The 23,758-nt window shown below is 38.8% G+C and overlaps 1 protein-coding gene across 5 annotated transcripts; it reads left to right on the forward strand.

Moving 5' to 3' along the window:
- Nucleotides 1–20,931, forward strand: CCDC198 (coiled-coil domain containing 198). 5 transcript variants are annotated; one of them, XM_039866510.1, is made up of 6 exons: nucleotides 2–401; nucleotides 2,717–2,799; nucleotides 14,096–14,182; nucleotides 15,584–15,682; nucleotides 16,468–16,624; nucleotides 20,606–20,841. In XM_039866510.1, the coding sequence occupies exons 1-6, from the start codon at nucleotides 179–181 to the stop codon at nucleotides 20,839–20,841; spliced, it is 885 nt and encodes a 294-aa protein (XP_039722444.1). In that variant the 5' UTR covers nucleotides 2–178. The 5 variants fall into 5 exon arrangements, with proteins under 5 accessions (XP_039722445.1, XP_039722444.1, XP_039722443.1 ...); XM_039866509.1 differs by having other exon boundaries at nucleotides 3–401; nucleotides 15,581–15,682; nucleotides 20,606–20,931; XM_039866511.1 differs by lacking the exon at nucleotides 15,584–15,682 and having other exon boundaries at nucleotides 1–401; nucleotides 20,606–20,931.
- Nucleotides 20,932–23,758: the final 2,827 nt, after the last annotated feature.

The raw sequence follows: 23,758 nt of genomic DNA on the forward strand, positions 1-23,758 counted from the left end.
CCAGGAAGTGGCCAGAGGGGTTAGTGTGTGGTGAAATAGAGCTACAAAGATGTCATGAAGGAAACAACTGTTTAGTAAAGCAGGGGTAAACTTCTGAAATACCTCGATTAAAACAAGCTACATTAAAGGCCCAAAGCCACTTCCCTCATGGTTTTCTTTTAAACGTCTTTAATGTAAAATGGGCTTGAGTAACTCTAAGAGTCTCCCTAGGGTGACCAAAGTAGCACCTTTGCAAATCAAAGAGGAAGAGACTCCCTCAGCCAGCCCTGTCGACTTTGCATTCAATCAGAACCTGGAAGAAAAGAGTTCATATTCGTTTGCAAGACCGCAGGACCTGAATAAAGCTTTGGAAGGGCAGCTGCCACCTCTACGGGAGACCTGGTATGGAAGATATTCTGCAGGTAAACATAAAACCCAGCATGAGATTTGTGTATTTGTGCCAAGGAGAGCAATTGACAGAGTTACCTGACTATCTCCATAATCTCAGAAAGTTTCTAAATCACTGAAATACAAGGGGACATTTTTCGATGGGATAGTTAGGTGAACGTCTATTTTAACTATCCTGGGTACATTAGAATGGATGTGTAAACTGCGCATAAATGGCTTTTCGCCATTCCACGTGAGAAGAAAAAATCATTTGTTTCGATCTGTATAGTGCTTTCAATGTTTATATCTAGTTTTGCCAAACCATTAAAATTATATAGATGGTGGGATAAATTATGACTATCATAAGTTTCAGTCAGATTCTAAATTTAAATCATTCTCCCCAGCACCAGTTAATGCATCAGGCTCTGTTGTTTTGAAAGCTGCACTTTAGGAGTCCATTCTAATGTGAATTTGAAGGTCATCCCAAATAGAATTGATTTATTGCAATACGGATGAGTGGATGAGTCGCCCTCTCCCCAACCTCATATTTTTCATGGTCACCTGCAGAACTAAGAGAATTTTTTTTCCCCATTATAATAGGAAACTCTGAGCCTGAAGTAGCTATGGGTTATTCCAGGATATTTTACAAGACATGTAAAATGTTTATGACAACCGCAATGATAATTAAACAGACATTCTAACTTAATGTATACAAACACATACATATATGTAATTTTCTCTTCACATTCTGGATTAATAACACAAATAAGTTTCCATTATTGGTCAACTTGGCCAGAATGCCTTATATTCTTTTTCCATACCTAATAAATCCTACCTAGAATTATCTTCATGGCTACTTTCTGTAACCAACAACCTTTCGCTGGTTCTATATGACCTATGTTTTTATGTTCTTCAACGTCTTAAGAACGTGAATAGGAATTTTCCTTTTAGTTTCATTAAAGAATTCCTTTTTTTTTTTTTTTTAATCTAAACCCATTATTCAGAGTTTTAAGATTTTGGTAACTGAATGGTAAAAACTGGTTCTTATGCATTAGAGTCCAATTTGGGAAATGTTCTTATTTTACAAATGCAAAAATCACTATAAAAATAAATAATAAGGGGATGGTGATCATTCTGACCACTGTTTTCAAGGGGCCCATACTTTGACCCCAGCTCCACTAGATACAAAATAGTATAATGTTGGGCAATTTACTTCCTCAATTTTCTTCAACTATAAATCAGGGGTGAAAATAACTGCCTGACACAGCCTATGCCATTTCGGGAGAATCAAATTAAATGATGGTGTGATATCATTCAAGTCATAACATACAAATAAGGAGTAGTCAGGCTGCTGAAGAAAATTTTACTGAAAGTATTTAGATTTTTAATCTAACAAGTATGTTGTTTCTGTCTTGCTCGATATGCAGGCATCTCTTGAAAAGTAAGGACATAGCAAAGTACTTAAGGTGGTCATTCAAGTGTCTCAAGGATAGAAATACATAATTACCCAGAAAATTTTCCATTTAAAATGCAAAGTGAGAATGTAGGATAGTCTACACAACAATCTGGAAATCAGAATGCTTCCAGATCATTCAGAGGAAAGGACAAGAACTTCATTCATGCAGCTTTAGTCGTGGTGGTAGTCCCAAAGGCCTAAGACAATCAAGCTAAAAAATCAAATTCATTATGGATCTCTTGAGTTTCTCTGTTTCCTAACAAGGCTTAGCCCTGGGCTATTTTATCAGGAAAGAATGTTGCCATGCTGTATTATAGTGGCAACTTGTGGAAATGTCTTTCCGTAGTTGGGAGGACTATTTAATTAGGAGCATACAGTGCTCAGTATTGCATACTCCTATTACACCCTCATGATCCATTTCTTTATCACCTCTCTCTATCTAATACTTATCCATCTACATATTTCATCTGAAAAGAGAATATTTCATTTCTTAAAGATATATATATATATTTCTGATTTCCTATATTATTTGAGAGAGATTTCATGAAATTAAAACAAATCAATAAGTTTATATTTTTCAAGCCAAATTCTATGTTTGAATAACATTTATCATCAATACAGTGTTAATTGTGAAGATCTTCCTCTAAATATGGATCTGGGGAGGAAATGATGGAAGCAGAAATTAAATCCTGGGTCTAGGCCAATATTTTATCATTTGCATTTGTAGGGCCCCTGCTTTATATGTTTCATCTCCACATTCAACCCATAGGTTAGATATATATAACTAAGAAGATATGAAATTGTGTTAGCAAACTCTGGTAACTTATGATTAGCCTGATTTAATAGTAAATTGTTTTTAATGATTTGTTCTTGTTTCTCCCTTAATCCTTCAAGTGCCCAGGGCCATGTATTTTGACATCCCACTGGAACAGGGAGAAACAAGTATTATTAAAAGGCATCCACCCCGAAGACTTCAAGTAAGATGAATTTAAAAGGCTTCATAAGGAATTTCTTGGATTTAATGGTAACATCCCCTTTTAACTATAATCAAAAAGAGGGATATTGATAATGACCAAGCTAATGAGAATGACAATGTTGTTAAAGAGAATGTTGTCAATGCGAAGACCATACTCCTTTAGGATTTCCTTTCGTAATGATGTCACTTTTAAGACTACCACCCAAAGAAGGAAGTATAGAACCAAAGACATAGCTATGAGGAAACTCAAAGAACCTGAATCTTGCACCTATTAGTTGGATAACATGGGAAAATCACTTGTAGCAAATAATAATAACAATAGCTACTACTATTTAATTACGGCCCATGACAAGTTAGATATACTCTAGGCAACTTGATCTATGTCATTCTTTTAATTCTCATACCCCTCTATGAGAAAGGAAGTATTCTCTTTGCTTTAGGCATGTGGTCCAGAGAGTTAAGTAACTTGCTCAAGGTCAGCAGAGGCTAGATATCAACGGAGTCTCCAAAGCCTGTGCTTTTAATGGTCAGCATAGATGGTCTCTACAGCCCTTCTGTCCTTCATCTTTCATTGTTCTAAGTGTTAACTGGTTATTGAAATTGAGAACATTGGATTCCAAGGCAGCAAAGCAAGAGCTTTAAATGCACTCACCTTAATAAATATTTAATGAGTTTTCTCTAGAGAACTATAAATTCCAGAAGGGGAAAGAGATCTGAGTGTATCCTAAAAGGAGGGCTAGGGGCTCTCTTGTGAGCAGGATCTCTCACTGACATTTGGAAAAGGGAATTGGAGCCAAACCCCACCTGCTACACAATTCACCCAGATGACTGGACCAATCTCAGGGGTATTTGAGCTCATTTGTTACGTACTATTTCTGTTTCAGTTGGTTTTTATTGACCTGTTTTCTTCAGAAGCTCACAACAATTATTTGATGTGATTATATCCTTTGGTCACAAAAAGAGCATCTTTTCTCCAAATATTAGAAACCTCAAAATATTGTTTAATTAATGAAAAAATAAAGTAATTTTAAAATTTGGGGTATATCTCTAGCCAAACTGAACAATTTAAAAACTTGTGTTGTATTCCTAAATCAAACGCATCCTTTCAAAGGATTGTGTTTAATATACATTCCTATGGAGACTCTAAGCTGAATTACTCAATTGGAAGATATTATCATAACCAGTGTATAGCAGTCTATAGTTTACAGACTACTTTTTACATCTATTGACCCTAAATAAGTTAAAGTTAGGCTTTGATTCTCTCAAGTCAAAGAAGCTCAGAAAAAAAAATTTCAGTATTTTAAAGTCAAAGACTGTACCCCTACATCCTAATTAACCTTTTAAAAAAAGAATCATTACAAATGAATTATTTGAGTCTAAAGACTATGTCTTATTCAGTCTTATATCTTTAGTCACTAACACTTAATATGTACTCCACAAAAGTTTGTAAATAAATGAAAATAAAACCCATTATCCCTAGTGAGAAAAAAAAATGGCCTCACTGTATTGGAAGTCCAATTGACTAGCCAAAGCAACCAATACGATGAATTATATTGGAGTATTTTATTGAACCCAAGAGGTGGGAGGCACCTGAACTTCAAGGAAGAGCTGTGCCTTGGGACCAGAAAGGCAGAATAACTGTGTCTCCTTAAGATCTTCTCCATGCATTTGCTTTACTCTCCCCCTGCTGATCACCTTTCTCAGCTCCTCAAGACCACTGGTGAAATATGACCACCCGTATAGTTCCAAATGGACAGACTTATAGTTCCAAATGGACGACAGACTGGCCTAGCCCCCTTGGCTCCAATTCCAAATTCCTGGGAAAAAAAGATCTTATTGGCTCAGCTTTGCTCATGATCCAATTCTGGTCCAATGAGCTGTGACCAGAGGATATGCTCATGCAGTAGAAATGTGGGCAGAAAAGCGCCCCCACCATAGATTCTGAAGGCAGCTCCCAGAGAAAAGGGAAACCACTGGGAACTTGGCAGACACTCTCGAAGATATCAACTATAATTATCTTCACAAATGAGGCTCAGCACATTTTCCACTGCAAATGGGTTTTTGAGAGAATAATAAATGCTGGGTTCCCATGACATGCTAATTAATAGCCTAATCTCTGCCAGAGAAAATTCCGAAAGTATTTTTAATTATTAAACCAAATTTAATTGTACCTTAAATAATCTGAGTTGCATATTTGGCACTTTCCACTTCCTGAACATCTATTCCTCAAGTAAAGAGCAGGTCATGAACTAAGGTTTTCTGTCTTGGAGCTGCCAATATCTGACAGCCTCTGCCAGAGAACTCGGAATTAAATGTGCCCGTTCCTTATTGAAGAGTTGATTATCACTGTCCTTTCTGGCCTGGTTCCCCTTATCCAACCATCTCAGGTGCAGCTTAAGGTGGAGATGGCTCCCACCCGCCGGCCCACTCCCACCACATAGTGTTTCCTCAGGCGATCTCCTCAGATGACACCCTCATCTCCAAAGATTTGCTCAAATCTCACTTTCTCTATAAGGCTTATCCTGACAACCCAATGACAATTGAAGCCCTCACCCTGGCACTCCTGATTGCCATGACTTTTCACTATTTTTTCCCCAAAACACTTATTTTCATCTAGCACGCCAAGCAATTTACTTATGTACTACATTCATTGCTATTTTCTTCACTGCCTCCCCACCGCCTCCCTAACTCCAATGCTAGAATATAATCACATAGGCAGGGATTTGGGTCTGTTGTCTTCACTAACATATCCAAGTGTAAAACAGAACCTGGCACATAATAGGTGATCAATAAGTATGTGTAGAATAAATGTTGAATGAATGGATGGAAAGGAGACAAAGATGAGCATAAAGACGGCTGGTGAGAGATAAAGAGAGTGGTTCTCATTTGGATGGTTTCATCATGTTGTTTTTGGTTTTAAACAGTTTGTCCCAAACTTATTCTTTTTCCTGACCTTTTCTAACTCTGCACATTTTCTATCTTTGGTGTGTGTGTGATTTGTGAGAGTTCCTTATATATCTTAGATCTAATCCTTTGTTAGTTATATGTGTTGCAAATATCTTCTATCTATGGTTTGCTTTTTCATTTGGGGTGTTTGCGCATGCACATGCATGTGTGTGTGTGTGTGTGTGTGTGTGTGTACGTATATACAAAGACTTCCACTTCCATGTCGTCAAATTTCTCACTCTTAATCATTATGTTTTGTATTTTTTGTATTTTGTCTAGTTAATTTTTATCTTCTCCAAGTTCATAAAGATATTCTTTATTTCTAAAATTTATATTTAAGTTTTTACATTTAGGTCTTAATCCATCTGAAATTCATTTGTGTGCAGGTGTGCAGTTGGAATCTCATTTTACTTTTTTTCCATTTTATTAATCTATTGTCGCAGCACCCTTTATGGACTCATCCATTCTTTGACCATTGATTTGAAATGTTACTTCCGTCATATATCCAGCTTTATGAATCTGTTTCTGGGCTCTCTCTTCTGCTGCATTAGTTTATTTGACGTCTCCACAGGAATTCCACACTGTCTTAATTATGTACCTTTAGGCTGAGTTTTACTATCTAATATGGCAAGTCCCCTCACTTTATTCTTCTTCAGAATTGTCTTTGCTATTTGCAGTCCTTTGCTCTTTTATGTGATGTTTGGACCTCCTTGTCAAGTTCCACAAGAAACCTTGTCACTATTTTTTCCTATTGGAAAATATTAACCGGTTAATTTGGGAAATATTAACCGTGTTTACAACATTGAGCCTTCAAAACCATGAACATGACATAAATCTCCATTTACTCATATTTTCTCTTAGATCTTTTAATAATATTCATAATTTTTCCACAGGGGTCTTATATAATTTTTTTGTAATTTTTTTTCTCAGTACCTGTATTAGTCAGGGTTCAACCAGAGAAACTGAACTGGTCGAAGGAGGTCTATATTAAGAGACATATTGCAAGGAATTGGCTTACGTGGTTGTGGAGGCTGGCAAGTCTGAAACTCACAGATTGGCCATGGGGAAGGGCAGGCTGGAGCTGCAGGGTGTCGGTTGAAGCTGTCGTCCCCAAGTAGAATTTCTTCTTCAAGGAAGCCTCAGCTTTGCTCTTAAGGCCTTTCAACTGATTGAATCAGGCACATCCAAATTATTTAAAATTATCCTCCTTACTTTAAGTCAATGGATTATGGACATAAACCACATCTGCAAAAGAATTTCACAGCAACACCTAGATTCATGTTTGAATAATTAGAGACTGTAACCTAGCCAAGTTGACACATACAATTGGCCATCAATATATGGCATTTTTTCCTCCTATTATGAATGAGATATTTTTCCCATTTAATTTTCTAAATGATTACTATTGGTGAATATGAAAGCTAATTATTTTTATATACTGAATTTTGTGTTCCATAAGTTTACTGAAATAACTTGGTAATTCTGTCTATAGGTTCTTCTAGACTTTCTATGTAGACAGTATCTTCTATAAATAAGAATAATTTTTTTTCTCTTCTCAATTTTCATTCCTTGTACTGGTTTTCTTGATTTTTGCACTGAATAAAACTTCCCTTGTAATGTTGAACTCAAGCAGTGATAATGGGCATCCTTGTATCTACGACTGGTTCTAAATGAGACTGGTTCTAAAACAAAGTACATTTGTGATAGGATTTTGATAGATGCTGGTCAGAGTCCCAAAAGGAAATAGCATACTCAAATTAGGATTAGTCAAGGAAATTTTCTTGATAAGTAACTTTACAGAGGTTTAGGTTAGGGAAACCACAGAAGATATTGCAGTAACCACCAGTGACAACTGAGGAGCAACTACCTCTAGGCCAAGGGACTGGGGCAAAACAGACTTCTGGAACCCAGAAGGAGAGAGTCAGGTAGAGGGAGCTGCTCTGAGAGGAGCAGTGTGAGACACAGCCAACCCAATATAATCTTGGAAAGGAGCCTCAGGAAGAAATATCTGACTTCATTCTCTTTCATCTCTCAGATCTCCTACCAGGGCTCCTCAGTGGCTAAACCCAATGAGAAGCCAGAAGGCAGGAGAAACTGCTTAGTCCTCACAATCAGAGAACGGGATAGAGAAATGTGGCAAATGGATCTGGAGAAACAAATAGGAGACATCTGGCACAATGCCGTTTATTAAATTATTGACATTTTCTTTATTCCTAGTGTGCTAAGAGTTTTTTCCCCAGGGCTGAGTGTTATATATTATTGATTTTTTCCCCCCTCCACATATTAAATAATCTATTAAAATAGTCTTATGAAGTTTATTTTTAACTAGTCTATAGGATATATTACACAAATAGATTTTATGATGTTGAACCACGCTCGCATTCCTGACATAAATCCTACTTGATCATGAGATACATAAATAAGTGCATTGCTGAATTTTAAATGCTTAGGCATTTTGTATCTATTTTCATAAGTGAAGTTATTCTATAATTTCCCTATACTTCTTCTTCCAGTTTTGCTCTCAAAATTGTATAGTTTTAAAAGTGAGTTTATTACCTTTTCCATTCTCTAAGACATTTGATATAACATAGCTGTTATCAGTTCCTTAAAAGTTTGGATAACAAACCAGCGAAACCATCTTTGGCCACCTGAACTTCTGGGGGAATGAGAAAATTTCCTACTACCTTAATTTGTTTTATGGTTCTTAGTTGATTTAGGTATCTGATTTCTTCCTGATTGAATCTTGCTAATTTAGATTTCTCCAAAAAATTATCAATTTATCTAAGTTTTCAAATTTGTCATTATAGAGTCTTAGCTTCTTCATATTCAACTTTCGATCATGCCTCAAACAAATCTTCCAACTTATATTTTGATTCATTTCTTTTATACTGTGGAAAGAGGTGGAGAACAACTCAGCCCTTGAGATGAAACTGTGAGCCTGGCTCTAGTTTCCTATCTTATACGGAGTATTTTTAGGTCCCATTTAACCTACAGAAATAACTCACAGCCACCAGGAGCCCTAAATTCATTATGGATTGGCTTCCCCCAAGTTTTCTTGTTATGTTTTCTGGCCCATGGAGATATATACCTTACATTAAAGCCTGAGCATGTCTTTTTGGTTATATGTTTTATCTTTTCATTGCTGTATATTTGGAACCAGGGATGTTATTGAAATGTGAACACACTGCAATGTCTTGACCAGAAATTCCTCCTTGGCCTTATGATTTCTTGCTCCAAGGCTGTCTTGGACATCTTTACCTTTCTCTCAGAACCGTAGAGGACACATTCTTAAGTCATGGTGCCAAGTTTTACACTTTCTTCGAGTTGCTCCTGTCCGCCTTTCTCCTTTTGCTAGTAAACAGAAGCAATCATCTCAAGTTAGTGTTTGTCATCAAGCTCAGCGACTTATGCTTGATTTAATCTCCTTTTCTAAATCTCCTTGATGCTTCACCTGGTTATCCTGACATTTGTTTTATTTGAGAAGCCAAATTATCCAGAAATCTTTAGACAATCTTTTTTTATGAAACAAAAAAATAATAAAAGGTGTCACTCTACCAATTCTCTTGTAATTCCCTCCAATGTATTCTCTTTGAAGATGATGAAGTGTGGCATCTTACTTCCTAGGCAAGGAAAAGGAACATTGATATGAATCCAGTGTTGCAAGGCAATTTCATCTGATTGGTTTGTTTAGAGAAACCAATTTTCCAACAATGTTTTTCTTCAGCACTTCTCAGGTCAAGTGCTAATGATTTAACAGAGGAATCCTATTTGCAGGGTTAGTTGCTGCCATCTAGTGTCCTTTGCGGAGAAATAGTGCGAACCCTTAGGTTCTTTTCAAAAGCCAAGAAGAAAGCAATTTCCTGGAAAGAGTACTTAAAGACACCTAGTACTTAACTCTTATCGGAACTGCAGATTCAGATAAAGTGACCCTGAAATAGAAGAATATATATTCATACTTTCAAAGAAAAACAAGATCCTAAGAAATTATTGATGGATTATTTTAGATAGTTGAAAATATTTAAATAGCTGGCTTCTTTAGATTCAGTTGTTCAGTAATGCTCCACGAACAAATCCTCTGCAGTCTATTTTGATGTAGTTCCTTTATTTAGTTGAGGCCAGTGGATCCCACTCTAGGAAATCATCAGAATATCCTAGAGAGTTTTGAAATATATCTATATTCTAAAGAAACAATTGATAAATTGGACTTTATTAAAATTAAGAACTTCTGAGAAATACGATGTCAAGAGAATGAGAAGATATACAGATGGCAAGTAAGCATATGAAAAGATGTTCAACATCACATGTCATTAGGGAACTGCAAATTAAAACAACAATGAAATACTACTACACACCAGTTAGAATGGCCAAAGTCTGGAACTCTGACAATACCAAATGCTGGTGAGGATGTGGAAAGACGAGAACTCTCATACATTGCTGGTGGGAATGCAAAATGGTACAGCCACTTTAGAAGACGATTTGGCAGTTTCTTATAAAACTAAATATACTCTTAGAACATAATCTAGCAACCGTGCTCCTTGGTATTTACCAAATGAATTGAAATCCCATATCCATACAAAAATTTACACACAGATGTTTATAGCATCTTTATTCATAATTGCCAAAACTTGGAAGCAACCAATAAGTGCTTTAGTAGGTAAGTGGATAAATAAACTGTGGTACGTCCAGACAATGGGATATTATTGAGTATTAAAAGGAAATGTGCTATCAAGCCATGAAAAGACAGGAGGAAACTTTACTACGTGTTACTAAGTGAAGGAAACCAATCTGAAAAGACCACATATTATATGATTCCAACTCCATGACATTCTGGAAAAATGTAAGACCATGGAGACAGTAATAAAAATATAGTGGTTGCCAGAGGTTAGGGAGAAAAGAGGGGCGAATAGGCAGAGCACAGAGGATTTGGGGGCGTAATGAAACTATATGATACTATAATGGTAGATACACATCAGTATACATTTGCTCAATTTTGCTGTGAACCTAAATCTGCTCCAAAAAATAAAGTTTATTAATTAAATATACATACAAAAATGTATACTATATATATTTTCCCCCAGGACATATCCCAGACCTGTCGACTCAATCCCCAGTGAATAGTCCAGGATATATACTTTTTTTTTAATTCCAGGAGATTCTGATGCTAGATCGGGTTTAGGAACAAGTCATGGAGAAAAGAGCAAGGGGTTTAGAACTAGACAGACCCAAGTTTAAATGCACCAGTTGCCACTTTCTAGCTATGCAACTTTGGACACGTTATTAACTTCTCTGAAAGGGGTAAGAACATAATTATTCACAGAGTTCATGTGACAATGGAATGAGATGACATATTGTGACCTGGGCATGATGGACAGCAGTGGCTACAGTGGCATTTGACTATTCACCAGGAAGAACCAATTCTAAACCAAACCAGAAGATGGCACCAACATGTCCTTGTTCTCTCCTCACCTTGAAATTCCCCCTCAGCCATGGATGATTCTCCCTCCCATAGGTGTCTGGATTATCCCTTCACCCTTGGTCTACCTTCCCCTTCTTTTCTATTCCATTTCCCTTGGGATTCTGACTTGATCAGCTGCTGCCTCCTGTGCCAACAGGTCCCATTTGCCCTGTATCTTTGTGTTCTGCAGAGAAGAGAGCCAGACAAACCTCTTTCTTACTAGTATCTATCACCTCTCATTACCTCCTTGCTAAGTCATTATGTCAAAACAAACAAACAAACAAAATGCCACTTCCTCACCTAAAGCTGCTCTAGCAGGAGCTGGCTGCCCTCCCTAGAACAGCTCAGGCTCAGGCCCAGGGACCAGGAAGTTGTTCTATATAGAAGTAGCAGGAGGCATAAATCATGCTCCCCATTATGGGTGCTAGATACTCAGCATCCATTTCCCGTGGTCTCTCCCTCTCTCTTTTTACCTTGGTCACCCACTGGTAACACACAAATCAGACTACAATGACAAGTAATTTCAAAATACAGTAGGATTTGTCTTTCGTGTTGGACTAAAGTGAGACCAGTGATCATGCTGTCTACTGCAGCACAGCGTCCTGGTTTTCCTCCTGCTTCACGAGCCATCACTTCTCAGTCTCCTTGGCCATTTCATCTCCATCCCCTACTTCTCAGTTTTGGATTCCTCAAGGCTTCAGTCCTTGGCTCTGCTCGTCTCTGTCTTAACCTCACCATGACTATGGTTTCGGTTTTTCTCGACCCAGGAATGACCCCTCGAATGTGCATATCCAACAGACCTGTCTTCTGAGCTCTATGCCTGTATATCTAATTATTTGCTTAACATCTACACTGGGATGTTTCAAAGGCATCTCAAGTTCAACCTGCTCTAAACTGAATTTGTATGTTCCTGCTATATTCCTGGTCATCCTCTAGAATGCTCCATCTCAGTGACTGATAACACTCACTGTCTTTTGAATTTGAATGTCATTTGGACACTTCACTCTTTCTCACCAACCATAAATCCTGTTTGGTCAGTTTTAAATATCCGTAGAGCCCATCAGTGTCCTTCCACGAGCCCCTGGCCCATCATCTTTGTCCTCCTTACTGTTCTCCCCGTCATTGTTCTCCTTTAGTTTCCACACTGCAGCTAGAGTGATCATTTTATGAAAGCAAATGTAATCATGTCACTACTTTGCTTAACACATGTCAACAGCTGCTGGTTGCTCTTAAGAAGACCGACACCTTATACTGCCCCATCAGGCCCAGCATGAGCTGGCCCTGCCTACCTCGCCAGCCTCATGTGAGCTGCTGAACTGACTTCCTGCAGGTCCTTCAACAGATCATGTTCTCTTCTACCTCAGGGCCATCGTTCATATCTCTCCCTCTGCCTGAACACCTGCCTTAAAACTCCCAATCTTCTGACTTTTGCTGAAAAATTACTTCCTTGGGAAACTTTCTTGGACTGCCTACTTACCCTTCCCCCCTTGTATTAGTTTTCTAGGGATACAGTCACAAAGTATAATAAATTGTGCGACTTAAAACAATAGAAATGTATTGTCTCACAGTTCTGGAAGCTAGAAGTCTGAAATCAAAGTGTCGACAGAGTTGCTTTCTCCCGAAGCCTGTGAGAAAGAATCTGTTCCATGCCTCTCTCTTAGCTTCTGGGGATTTGCTGGCAATCTTCGGCATTCCTTGGCTTGTAGAAGCATTACCCCAGTCTCTGCCTTCATCTTCACACGGTGTTCTCTCTGTGTGCACCTCTGTGTATAAATTTCCTCTTTTTATGAGGACACCAGACATATTGAGTTAAGGGTCCACCCTACTCCAGCAGACTTCATCTGAACTAACATACCTGCGAGAACCCTATTCTGAGTCACATTCTGAGGTACTGGGGGTCAGAACTGCGACACATGAATTTGGAGGAAGGAACATGATTCAGCCTATAACATCTCCTGCTTCCACGGTGGACTTCCTCCACTTATGCATTGTCATAGTCCTGTCCTGTCGACTTTTTCTTCAAAGTACTGATTAGTTTGTAATTATTAATCAAATACTCACACAAGCAAAAGTATATTTGTTTCCCCCTTCCTGTACCCCGCTTCCTGGCAAGTAGCAGCTATTCAATAAGAACTGAGTGAAGAAATAAACTCTGTGACTCTCCAGGTCCTTGTTTGCATGTCACCATGAACAGACCAGCCTTTAGGTCTTAAGCCTACTCAATCACTTCCCAATACTCCAGCTTCCGAGCAGTAAGGCACCCGAGGCAAGCAGGGCTGGAGGCAGATCCGCCCGTTCATCAATTGCTACCCATCTTAGTGACCCCTTGAAACTTTAGCATCACCTCCCCATAATGCCAAACCCCTGCTAGAAAAAGTCATGTCTAAAATTTGTTAGCATACTACACTTTCATTTTAAAGGTGCCTCATAAGTACCAATGATTATTACTGAGGAGGCTGAGGGAGCTTCTCGGGAGATCTTAAAAAATAGGTCACCTCCCTAAGGACTGGAAGAGTTCAGCTGGGTGGTTAAAGGACGAATAAAATAAAGTAACTTCTTGGTGCCTCTTTCATCTCTAATATTCTAAGATCCTCATTGATTGATAACTTTGGACATAGTCCCTCAATGCAGATAGAAATATTTAGATCCATATTCTGACCAATATTTAGATCAATAAGTCACTGGGAACAGTGCAATAGTACAAAAAAGAATTGCATAAGTAGAAAAGCCTTTTGCACAGATACGACTGTAATCCTGCTGAAATCGTCTTCTCTGTGTGCTCTTAGGAGTAAGTGCCGCTTTTGCAAAGTTTTAAGATAGTTTAATGCTCGACTTTTATGTTTTCATCAACTCATGGCATGAGGAATGCTGAATGCTCTAAATGTTGGACTTCTAGAAGCTTGAACCCGTCGACCTGCCACAAGTAATGACTTCTGAAAGGATCCCGAGACCGCAAGAAGCCAGGACAACTCACAAAGCAAAGGTGAACTGCGGTGATAACCAGATGGGGTGGGTAAGTGGTGGGAGGGAGGAGGGGGTGGGCTTCCTTTTCATGTACTCCCTGCACAGAAGACTTCAAAGACAAATCAAACCATTAAGTCCTTCTGAGTTAGAATTTTCCAAAGCCATGCATTTTCTCCTGGGCCTGCATCCAGGTGGAAACTACTCCTGTCTCTCAGGCGAACCTGGGCCTTTCTTTGCTTCCTGAAACAGGGAGAAGTAGATGAGAGAGAGAAATTTTACTTGGATATTAGTGATTCTAGAAGTATTCAAATTTGTGAAAAATCTGGCATAACTCCTCCATTTCCTTCTTACCCTTGGGTTACAACTTCCTCTTTCTTCTCCGTTTTCAAGGTAAATCATATCTACAAGTTGTTCCTGACTTATTTACCCCAAGCTCACCAAAAAGGAATCCTGGAAAGGGGATTCCGTGGAGCATTTTCCTTTTATAAACTTGTCGCACTCTGCTAAGAAGACTCCTCTCGTGCAGAAGTGCAAAGTGTGAGATAGGAGTAAATTTTTAACACTTTCCACTCCTGATTCATCTTGGAGCCAGCTAGATGCTGTTGTGCGCTGGCTCATTTGGTGGAAGATGTCCAGGTGTTTTTGGATCCTCCAGGCCTTGGTTGTGATGCTTACAGCGCCTGCGGAGACAGGCCCTCGCTGAGGCTCACATCAGTCACTGTCGACAGGGCAACATAAAAAGACGTCGCCAAACACATTTGGCTGCCATATCCCCTCCCTTTCCTGGCCACAGCAAGTGATGAATGAGGGTGTATTCATCCCTGGGTGCTCTCAATAACTATCTGCACTGTCCCACTGAAGTTAATAATGAACCAGGGGGAGATCACCAAAGTCACAAATAATCAACTTCAAATCCGTCTTAAGCTGTAATATATCAGGGTTTATATTGGTATATGGGGCTACACTATGGAAATAGGTTCCATTTACCCATTCGGTGGCCCCCCTCTAATTTCATAGCCAGGCAATGAGTCAATGGTAAAAGAGAAGGGGAGAGAGAGGCAGTTCTCATCAAACCAGAACACATTTCTGGGAAGATAGTAATAAGCATCTCTTGACAGGGGAAGTGTTATCTTGTCAAAACGAGATGTGGAAAGATATTTCCATTCAAGGCTTGCAAAACCCTGCAGGAACTTTAAAAATTACATTATATACATTGTAAACTACTACTTCATTCACTGAAAGCTAAACAAAAGACTCGTGGGGAACTGCAGTGATTCATCTTTGACATTACAAGAGGTCTCTGTGGATTACGATTTAATGATTAAGATCCTGCGCTGTTCTAAAAAGGGTTTCAAGTTGTAGATTTAAGAGTCAGTAACTCATTACCGCATACTAACGAGTATGTCATCTTTCATAGCAGGAACTGGAAAAAAAGATGCAAATTCCAATGTACACTTCTGGGAAAAGACAGTATTTACATAAGATGCAAATGCTGGAAATGAACCGTAAAAGACAAGAGGTAAATATGAGAAGAGGGAAGAAGAGTGTCGCATTTACCAAATTCACTTCACATAATGACTGCCCTGGCACATGAATATAGTTAAGCATCCATCTCCGGTCTTTACTTAGCATTTTAAATTTAGTCATTGGAGCTGAAGATTAAACTACTGGAGCTGGGAAGAACCGGCAAGATCCCTTCTGCTACCAACGCTGCGGAGTCTTTTCTCTGTTCTCAGTCCTCATAAAGATGTACCTATGTCTCAAGTCTTTCTTTTTGTAACCATTGCTTCTATGACATTCTGACTCCAGCAGAAAATTGGGGTTAGATCATTTTTCATGGTTAGGTAAAAGGGGGTGTGTGTGTGATTGGTCTTTATTTATTTTAATACCTAGGCATCTCTAATATATGCCACAGAATTATCTTACAAGGAATATCTCTTGTAACAAACCCTTTTACAGTAATGTTTCCTATAACTCTCATATTCCAAATTTCTCACTCCAGTGAATAAGCCTAGAGTCACTGTCTTCTGCAATTCCAAATATATCAGCTGGCGCACGGAGAAATGTTTTTACAAAGGTCCTCAGCTTTTTGAGACTGGGCATACTCTCCTTTCTTCTAACAAACTGGTGCAAAAAGAAAGTTTCTGTACTTTCTAATAGGAAAAAGAGAACCCCGTTCTGATTGGGGACCACAGATGTCTAAAGATAAGCACACAACTTGCAGAGTAGCTGATCCACTGACCTATTATGGTGAAAGTAGCTCTGGGGGAAGAACATTAACTGTTCAGAGCTGATCATTTTCAGGCCCAAATGGAGTTGAAGAAAAGTCACAGGGAGGCAAGAATTAATAAGCAGAAACTGAGGGATCATAAAGCCAAGAAAATCCTTCAAAGCATCCCCAAAAATGATGACGGTGACTTTCTAACCTTGTTGCCTGATGAAACCTTGAACCGAAGTCCAGGTGAGTCATATAATTTTTTTTAATAAAATAAAATATTTTAAGTGTTTTCAAAACTTCATCAGATAAACTTTGGATGTCGGGGGAAGACAGCAAATAGTCTCGAGTTCCTGCCGATATTTTACTTCCTGGAATATAGTGGGTGTGTTGTCATGTAATTGTAGATGGCTGGGAAGAAAAGACAGAAGCATTGTCATAAGATGTCTCTTTCTTTTTAGAGGTTTACTGTACTTTTTACATGCATTATTGCAATCCTTCTAGTACTTTTACCTTTTCTCCTCCTTGCTCCATCCCTAGGAGGAGAAAAGGCAAAAGAGCCTCATCTTGTGGTAAAAGAGGATACAGCACATGGAGATAATATTAAATGGCAAATCGGTATCAGCTAGTTTGGCGCCACATGCGGACACATGTCCCGCTCTTTACCCTGCAGCTCTCTTCAGCACGTTCACAATGCCTAAAACTGAAGCCAGCTTTACTACCCACTCCAAACTTGCTCCTGCTTCATCCACTGACTCTGGGTGAGGCCCCGTGCTCTGTGTCACTCCGCCAGGAGACTTGGTGCCTTTGCAACCCTTCTGCTCCCTCTCATTGCATCTGATTAGTCGCAGAGTCCTGTCGATATCATCTAGCACTGAAACCTCCCCTCTCTCTCCCATTCCTCGGGTCACGCCAGGGCTATTGCTGCAACCTCCTGACTGCAGTCCTCCCTCAGGTCTCACTCTCCTTCTGCCAACCCTCTACCTCAGTGTTCTCAGTGTGGTCCCCACACCACCAGTACCAGCATCACCTGTGAACTTCTTAGGACCCCAGTCAGAGTGACTGACTCAGAAACTGTAGGAATGGGGCCCAGCAACCTGGATTTAACAGCCTCCCCCACCCTCACCGTGGTTATCCTGATGCTAAAGTTTCAGAACCACTGATCTGTTCGGTAATCAAAATTTGTCCACAAACCAGCAGCATCTACATTGCCTGGGAGTTTATTAGAAATGTGAGATTTCAGGCTCTACCACAGACCTACCAAATCAGGCCCTGCATTTTGTCAAGATCCCAAGGTGATTCTCATGCACAATAAAGTACTAGAAGTATTGCACTAATAAAATACAGATCTGATCTTCTCACTTTCTTGCTAAAAAAAAAAAAAAAGTTCAGTGAGTCTCCATTAGCCTGAGGACAAAGTCTAAACTCCTTTCCCTGGTACTGTGATCCTTCAGGATCTAGCCACTGCCCACTTTACTGGCTTCATCTCCTGTCACTCTCATGCCCAGCCCCCACATTTCAGCCAGGCCAGATAGCTCAGTGGCCTTGGATTGCTCTGTGATTTCTAACAGACATTCATGTCAATAACCTCTGTGTTATGTTGCCCTATCTATTAGAGCCCCATTAAATTTTCCCTGTTTGTATTCCCCCCAGGGCAAATCTGCATTGCAAATGTACAATATTGTCCATACGCGTAGATTGCTCTACTTCAGGCCATATCCCCACCTCAGCAAGACTGACCATCAAGAGATCTATGGAAATGCTGGCCTTGCCTCTGGAGGTCTTGAGCTTCTAAGGCAAAATCGTCAGCTGCAAAAAACCCTGCTCCCGCTGAGAGAAACAAGATACATAATCAATAAGTTAACTAAATAAGAAAAGACTGGACGATTGAAAATCTACTCGGGGCCTCTATTTAACCTGTACTCCAGAGTCCCAGAATGAAATATGCTATGTAATCATATAGAGAAACAACTTTTACAATTTAAAAAATCCTGGCAAAACAACCAAGAAAAGTGTCTCAGCTACAGTTCACACAATCATCACTTGAGGTCAGGTCAAGAAAAGCCAACATTGATGAAGTCTTTGGAGGATGCCCCAGATTTGGAGGGGCCTGGGAGAGACTCTGACACATGGTGAAGGGAGTTTTCCTCTTTTCTCCTGCTTTTTTAGAGCTGCTTCATTTTGTTCCAGCTAAGATTTATTGAGTGCTTACTATAAGCCAAGCCCTGAGGTCTGCTCTTAACACAAATTATTGCTTTTAATCCTCATACAACCTGTAATGTAGGAGTTCTCATTAGCCCCCATGTGACAAAGCCAGGATTCAAGACCAGGTCCTTCTGACTCAAATGTGCTCTCCCACCCACTCCCTGTACGGCCTCATCAGGACTCCAGGGACTAGGAGCTCTGTCCTGGACAACCTCGGGAAAGTCTGCAAATGTAGAGGTTGTAATTCCTCCAACTTATCTTTTAAGAGAAGGCTGCCCTCTGCAAAGCCTACATATTTTACCACTGCAGTAGACATCTGCTGAAGCAATCATTCCTTTTTACTTATTCCCAAACTGCATCTTTGATTTCTTTCCTTGTCTTCTAAATGAAGTTCACTTTGCTTTCTCCTAAATGTGGAGTGTAGCCAAGATCATAGAGCATTCTGGTAGTCAGGTTCTGGTAATTAAGGTTCCTCTGTACCCATCTCCTCTTATTTAATGCTATATTTGCCCATTCTTTTTCCTTCTTTTGGAAGATAGAATGAGAGTTTCAGGTCTCTTGTGAGATAAAAATCAGTCTTTGTTTTCTGCTGCCTCTTTAAAATAAAATCACCCATACTTTATACATATTTATATAATAAATTAGATAGATGATAGATAGATACAGATAGATGATAGAGAGAGATGATAGATGACAGATAGATAGATAGATAGATAGATAGATAGATAGATAGATAGAAACTTCCACGAAGTGAACATCATTCTTTGGACTTACAATTCTATGAGTTTTAACATGCTTATGGTGCTCCTGCCCTTTCCAGATAACCATGATTTGAATATAGTGGGTAGAAAAAGCCATGGACTTGGAATCAAAGTTCTTCATTTTAGCCCCAACTAAATGTAAGCTCCATGTTCTATGTTCCTAGAACAGTACATAGTAGCCTCTCAGTAAATATTAGCTATATATTTGTCTATGTAGGTTTATTCTATATATAGATTATAGATAAATTCTAGTATTTAACCTCTGTGAACCTCAGTTTCCACATCTGTAAAATAGGAATAAAGCATTGCATACCATGTATGGTTTATGTAAAAATTAATCTAAATATGCATAAAAGCACATATAAAATGTAAAGTGCCATAAAAATGCACAGAAATATGGACAAAATTGAAGAAAGATGGAACTGATGTCTTATAGTGAAAATAACGATATACTTCAGGGAAGTGTCACCCTAAATACATTATTTGAATGTCACTTTCACAATTTTGATCTTTTCTGGCCACCTGTTCTTTAAGAACAAGGATAATTTTCCTGCATGACCACAAGACAATTATTACACTTAAATAAGTATAATACAGTTATTACACTTAAAAATTTTAACATTTATATATACTACTTTCTAATATATGGTTCATATTCAAATATCCATGGCTGTCCCAGTAATACCCTTTATAGCTACTTTTTCTTTGCCTTTCTGTTTCATTTTTTAGATCCAGAATCCAGTCGAGGATAGGATCATGCATTGCACTTTATTTTCTCGTTTCTTAGTCTCCTTTAATTCAAGAACAATCCCCTACTCTTTTCTTCTTTCTTCTCTTCTCTTTTCCTTCCGGCTCTTGTTCTTAGCTTTGTGGTGATGTAATTTGGAGGGAAGTGACTCTACAACTAACTCTCAAATGGTTCAGCTGAAAAGTACATTTATTTATTTATTTGTACATAAATAGTGATATATATATAGATATAACTATATATGTATATATATATATCAATATTGTAATGAAATGTTATTTATGGCTTGGGGTATACAGGTGTGCATTGTACTATTCTTCTGACATTAGAAGATTTAAATTTAAAAAAAAAATAATAGGAAAAATATTTTTAATGTTTCCTAAATTGGAATACTTATATATGTGTATGTATTTAATACCGAGCAGATTATTCTGTGTTCATAGAAACCTATACACTTAAATAAATACATCACTGTCAGGGGAAATAAACAAATAAACTTTTCATTTTTTGTAGGAAATTTGCAGAATGCAGAATTTTTGCAACATCGAACAATGAATGACTATTATCCCCGGAAAACTGGCAAAATGGAAACATGGTTCCGTGAACAAGAGGCCTGGGGACAGCTTCTTTGGGGCAGTTCTAGCTCTGACTCAGATGAGTTGGGGGACGTTGAGAAGAAACCACAGGCATTGGTGAGGACCAGGACTGAGAGAATCCCACTTTTTGATGAGTTTTTTGATCGACAATAAGAATGCTAACCTACATATTGAGTGCTTCAAAAGTTTGCTCTCCTGTAAAAATTTTTCAAGTTAGTATACAAATTATTCTGAGAACACCAATGCGCTTCCTTTTCATTTGTAGTCCTACACTTAACAGGTGTGACATATTTTGATAAAGATGCTGTATAACTGCCTCAAAACATAGGGGCCTAAATAACAGCCATTTATTGTCCCACTTTTCTGTGATTTGCTGGCCTCACTTGGTGGTTCTTCTGCTGATCTCTTTTCAAGTCTTTCATGTAGCTGAAGTCAGAAGGCGGCTAGGGCTGGAGTTGTCTGGAGGCTTGAGCAGGACACTGAGACAGCTGGACCTCACTCCCTTGCAATATAGTCTCAGAGCCCCTTCACAGGGTTTCTCCAAGTGGTCTCTCCAGCAGAGAATTTTTTAAAATATAATCCCAGGGCTCCGAAAAGCAAATGTTCCAAGAGAGAAAGCAGAAGCTGCCAGTCCTCTTAAAGGCTAGTCATGGAACAGGCTCTGATCACTCTCACCACATTCTGTTGGTTAAAGCAAGTCATAGGTCAGATGATAATCACTGAAAAAGGGCACAAATTCCAAAGCGAGGTCCACTGGGGTCTATCTTTGAGATCTGTCACCATACCATATTTTAAAAAAGCAAATTAGATCTTATAAAACAAAGAGATGTGAGAGTAGATTTAATACAAATACAAATGAGTTTTTAAAGGAAAGACACAGTAATGCTACATTAGAGACTAAGCTCACTTGAGTCACTTTCACGTGAGTTAGCAGCTTATTATCTCAACAGAGAAGCTAGAGGAAAGAGATGGAATAATGTCAAGATCTCAGAGTATGATGTAGATCTTAGAACTCTTTAAAACTAAAAGGAAACTTAGAAATGTTCAGTCCAAAATTACTCCATTGACAAAAATTAGATTTTTAGGTAATTTTAAGAGCAAACTTGGGCTCTACTTCTAGCATAATCTAAAAAAAACTTTTATGCCATCCAGAAGCTTCTAAGAATTATTGAAACGTTTAAAACAAAGCAAAACAAAAACATCCTTCTATAGCCTTTAGAAAACTTCCAATAAGAAGAAAATAGAGATCCCTCCGCCCCGCCCCCCGCCCCCGCGCTGCCCCCGGCCAATGAATTTGACATTCGGTGCATTCAGTGCATTCGTATCACTCACTAAGAAGATAAAAAGACTGCTGTGTCAGAGGATAAACACTCATGTTTCTGCCAAGGCCAGAAGGCAGTTAGGTCACCCCTAGGTATTGTCACTCCCAGTTCTTTGTGAGAAGTAGTCTTACTTTTTCTGTGGTAGGTAAAAATTATTTCCTACGAAGGGATACATAATGGTTTGACTGGTATGCCTTTTTGGAAAAGTAATATCCTTAAGAGAAAAAATGAGTCCAATATATTCATAATGTCCTCATTTATTATTGTTCATATGGAAGGCTTAAAACGAAGTGGGGCAGTCAACCCCCAGCGCTGAAGATAGCAGACCCTAAGCATGTCTTCATCACTCTGGTCTGTGACTTGAACAACACTGTCTTCTAGAAGCTCACTGGACTCTGAGCTACAGGAGGGCGTGGACCATATCACCTCCCTGTGGTATTCTCATTTCCTTGCATGACATCGGGCACAGAGTTTATTATTAAATGTTTGTTGGGTTCATTAATTTATATTTTGAGTTTAGTTAATTAGAGAGCCACTTGTTTTTCTCCAGCTGTGCATCATTTCCATCATTTCCCAAGAGTCTTAGATGTTGATTATACAGTAAAGAAAGGGAATTTTTTCAGGCGCTCTTGGAATATATACGTCTAAAAGGATGGCATAAATTAGACATTGCCTTGGAATATAGGAGCTAGACGTGTATGTACACCAATAAGGATGCCATAGCTCAAAATATTTTTAGAAACTATTAGAGTATGTTAGCTGCAAAAGAAAATCTATCATAATGCTTTCTCTGTCTGAGTTTATTTGCCTGTTCCATGTGGAACTCTCCCTCATCCAATTAGAAATTCAAGTACTTAAAATAATAACTACTTTTTAGTAATAACTACTAAAGTGCATTGACTGTTTACTGTACATGAGGCACTCTTCAAATGCTTTACATTTTAATTCTCACTACAACTTTACGAGTCAGTATTAATATCATCCCCATTTTAGATGAGAAAACTGAGGCACGGAGAAATTAAGTAACTTGCCAAAGTCACCCAGCAGAACCGCCCTTTGGAGTAGACTACTGCTTACCAGAAGACAACTGAGAAGAGTCAGGGGTACTTACTCCTCTCCCTATTTTACTTCCAATTCCCCAACTGCATTATGCGGCATTCTATTTTTTTTTCTAGTATGTATTGGGTTTGTTGTTATTGTTTGTTTGTTTGTTTGTTTGTTTTGGAGGGTGATAATACCATGCTGGAAAGGGTAAGAACTTTGTGGGATTATTTTTCAGCAAGAAAGAATTTTGGGGGAGTCTGATAGCTTTCCTGTGGGCACAGGTCAGAATAAGAGTGCCTGAGAAATACATCAGGAGCGGAAGTTTCCAAGAATGGGAAGAGGGGTACAGAAAGGCAGATGAAAGAGTAAAGATTAACTTAACTGACTTCACAACTTGGCCTGGGAGGAGGATCAGTGAGCAAGCCCACCGGACACCCCATCCAGAATGGAGTTCAGGGCCAGAGGGTAGTGGCTCTCAACATTGGCCGCAGATTAGAATTGGCTGGTGAATGATCAAAAAAAGAATGACACTTAGGATTTATTGGGTCACCTTTTGATTTATCTAGGTTGGCGTAGAATTCCGGCATTGGGTTGATGTTGTCTTCTTAAGCTCCTAGGCGAATCTGATGTGCAGTTAAGGTTGGAAACCATTGCTTTAGCAGTATGAATATCTTGTTTTACCAGATATATCAACTACTATCTTT

The sequence above is a fragment of the Pteropus medius genome, unplaced genomic scaffold (genome assembly GCF_902729225.1).
Source record: "Pteropus medius unplaced genomic scaffold, Ma_sr-lr_union100, whole genome shotgun sequence".
NCBI classification, from domain to species: domain Eukaryota; kingdom Metazoa; phylum Chordata; class Mammalia; order Chiroptera; family Pteropodidae; genus Pteropus; species Pteropus medius.

What these genes read in the sequence shown, in the direction of transcription:
- CCDC198 (XM_039866509.1), top strand. Translation starts at nt 179, where the DNA reads ATGGGCTTGAGTAACTCTAAGAGTCTCCCTAGGGTGACCAAAGTAGCA. An exon ending in GTATGGAAGATATTCTGCAG is followed by an intron (nt 402 to 2,716) that starts GTAAACATAAAA and finishes TAATCCTTCAAG; the next exon opens with TGCCCAGGGCCATGTATTTT. An exon ending in GGACAACTCACAAAGCAAAG is followed by an intron (nt 14,183 to 15,580) that starts GTGAACTGCGGT and finishes CATCTTTCATAG; the next exon opens with CAGGAACTGGAAAAAAAGAT.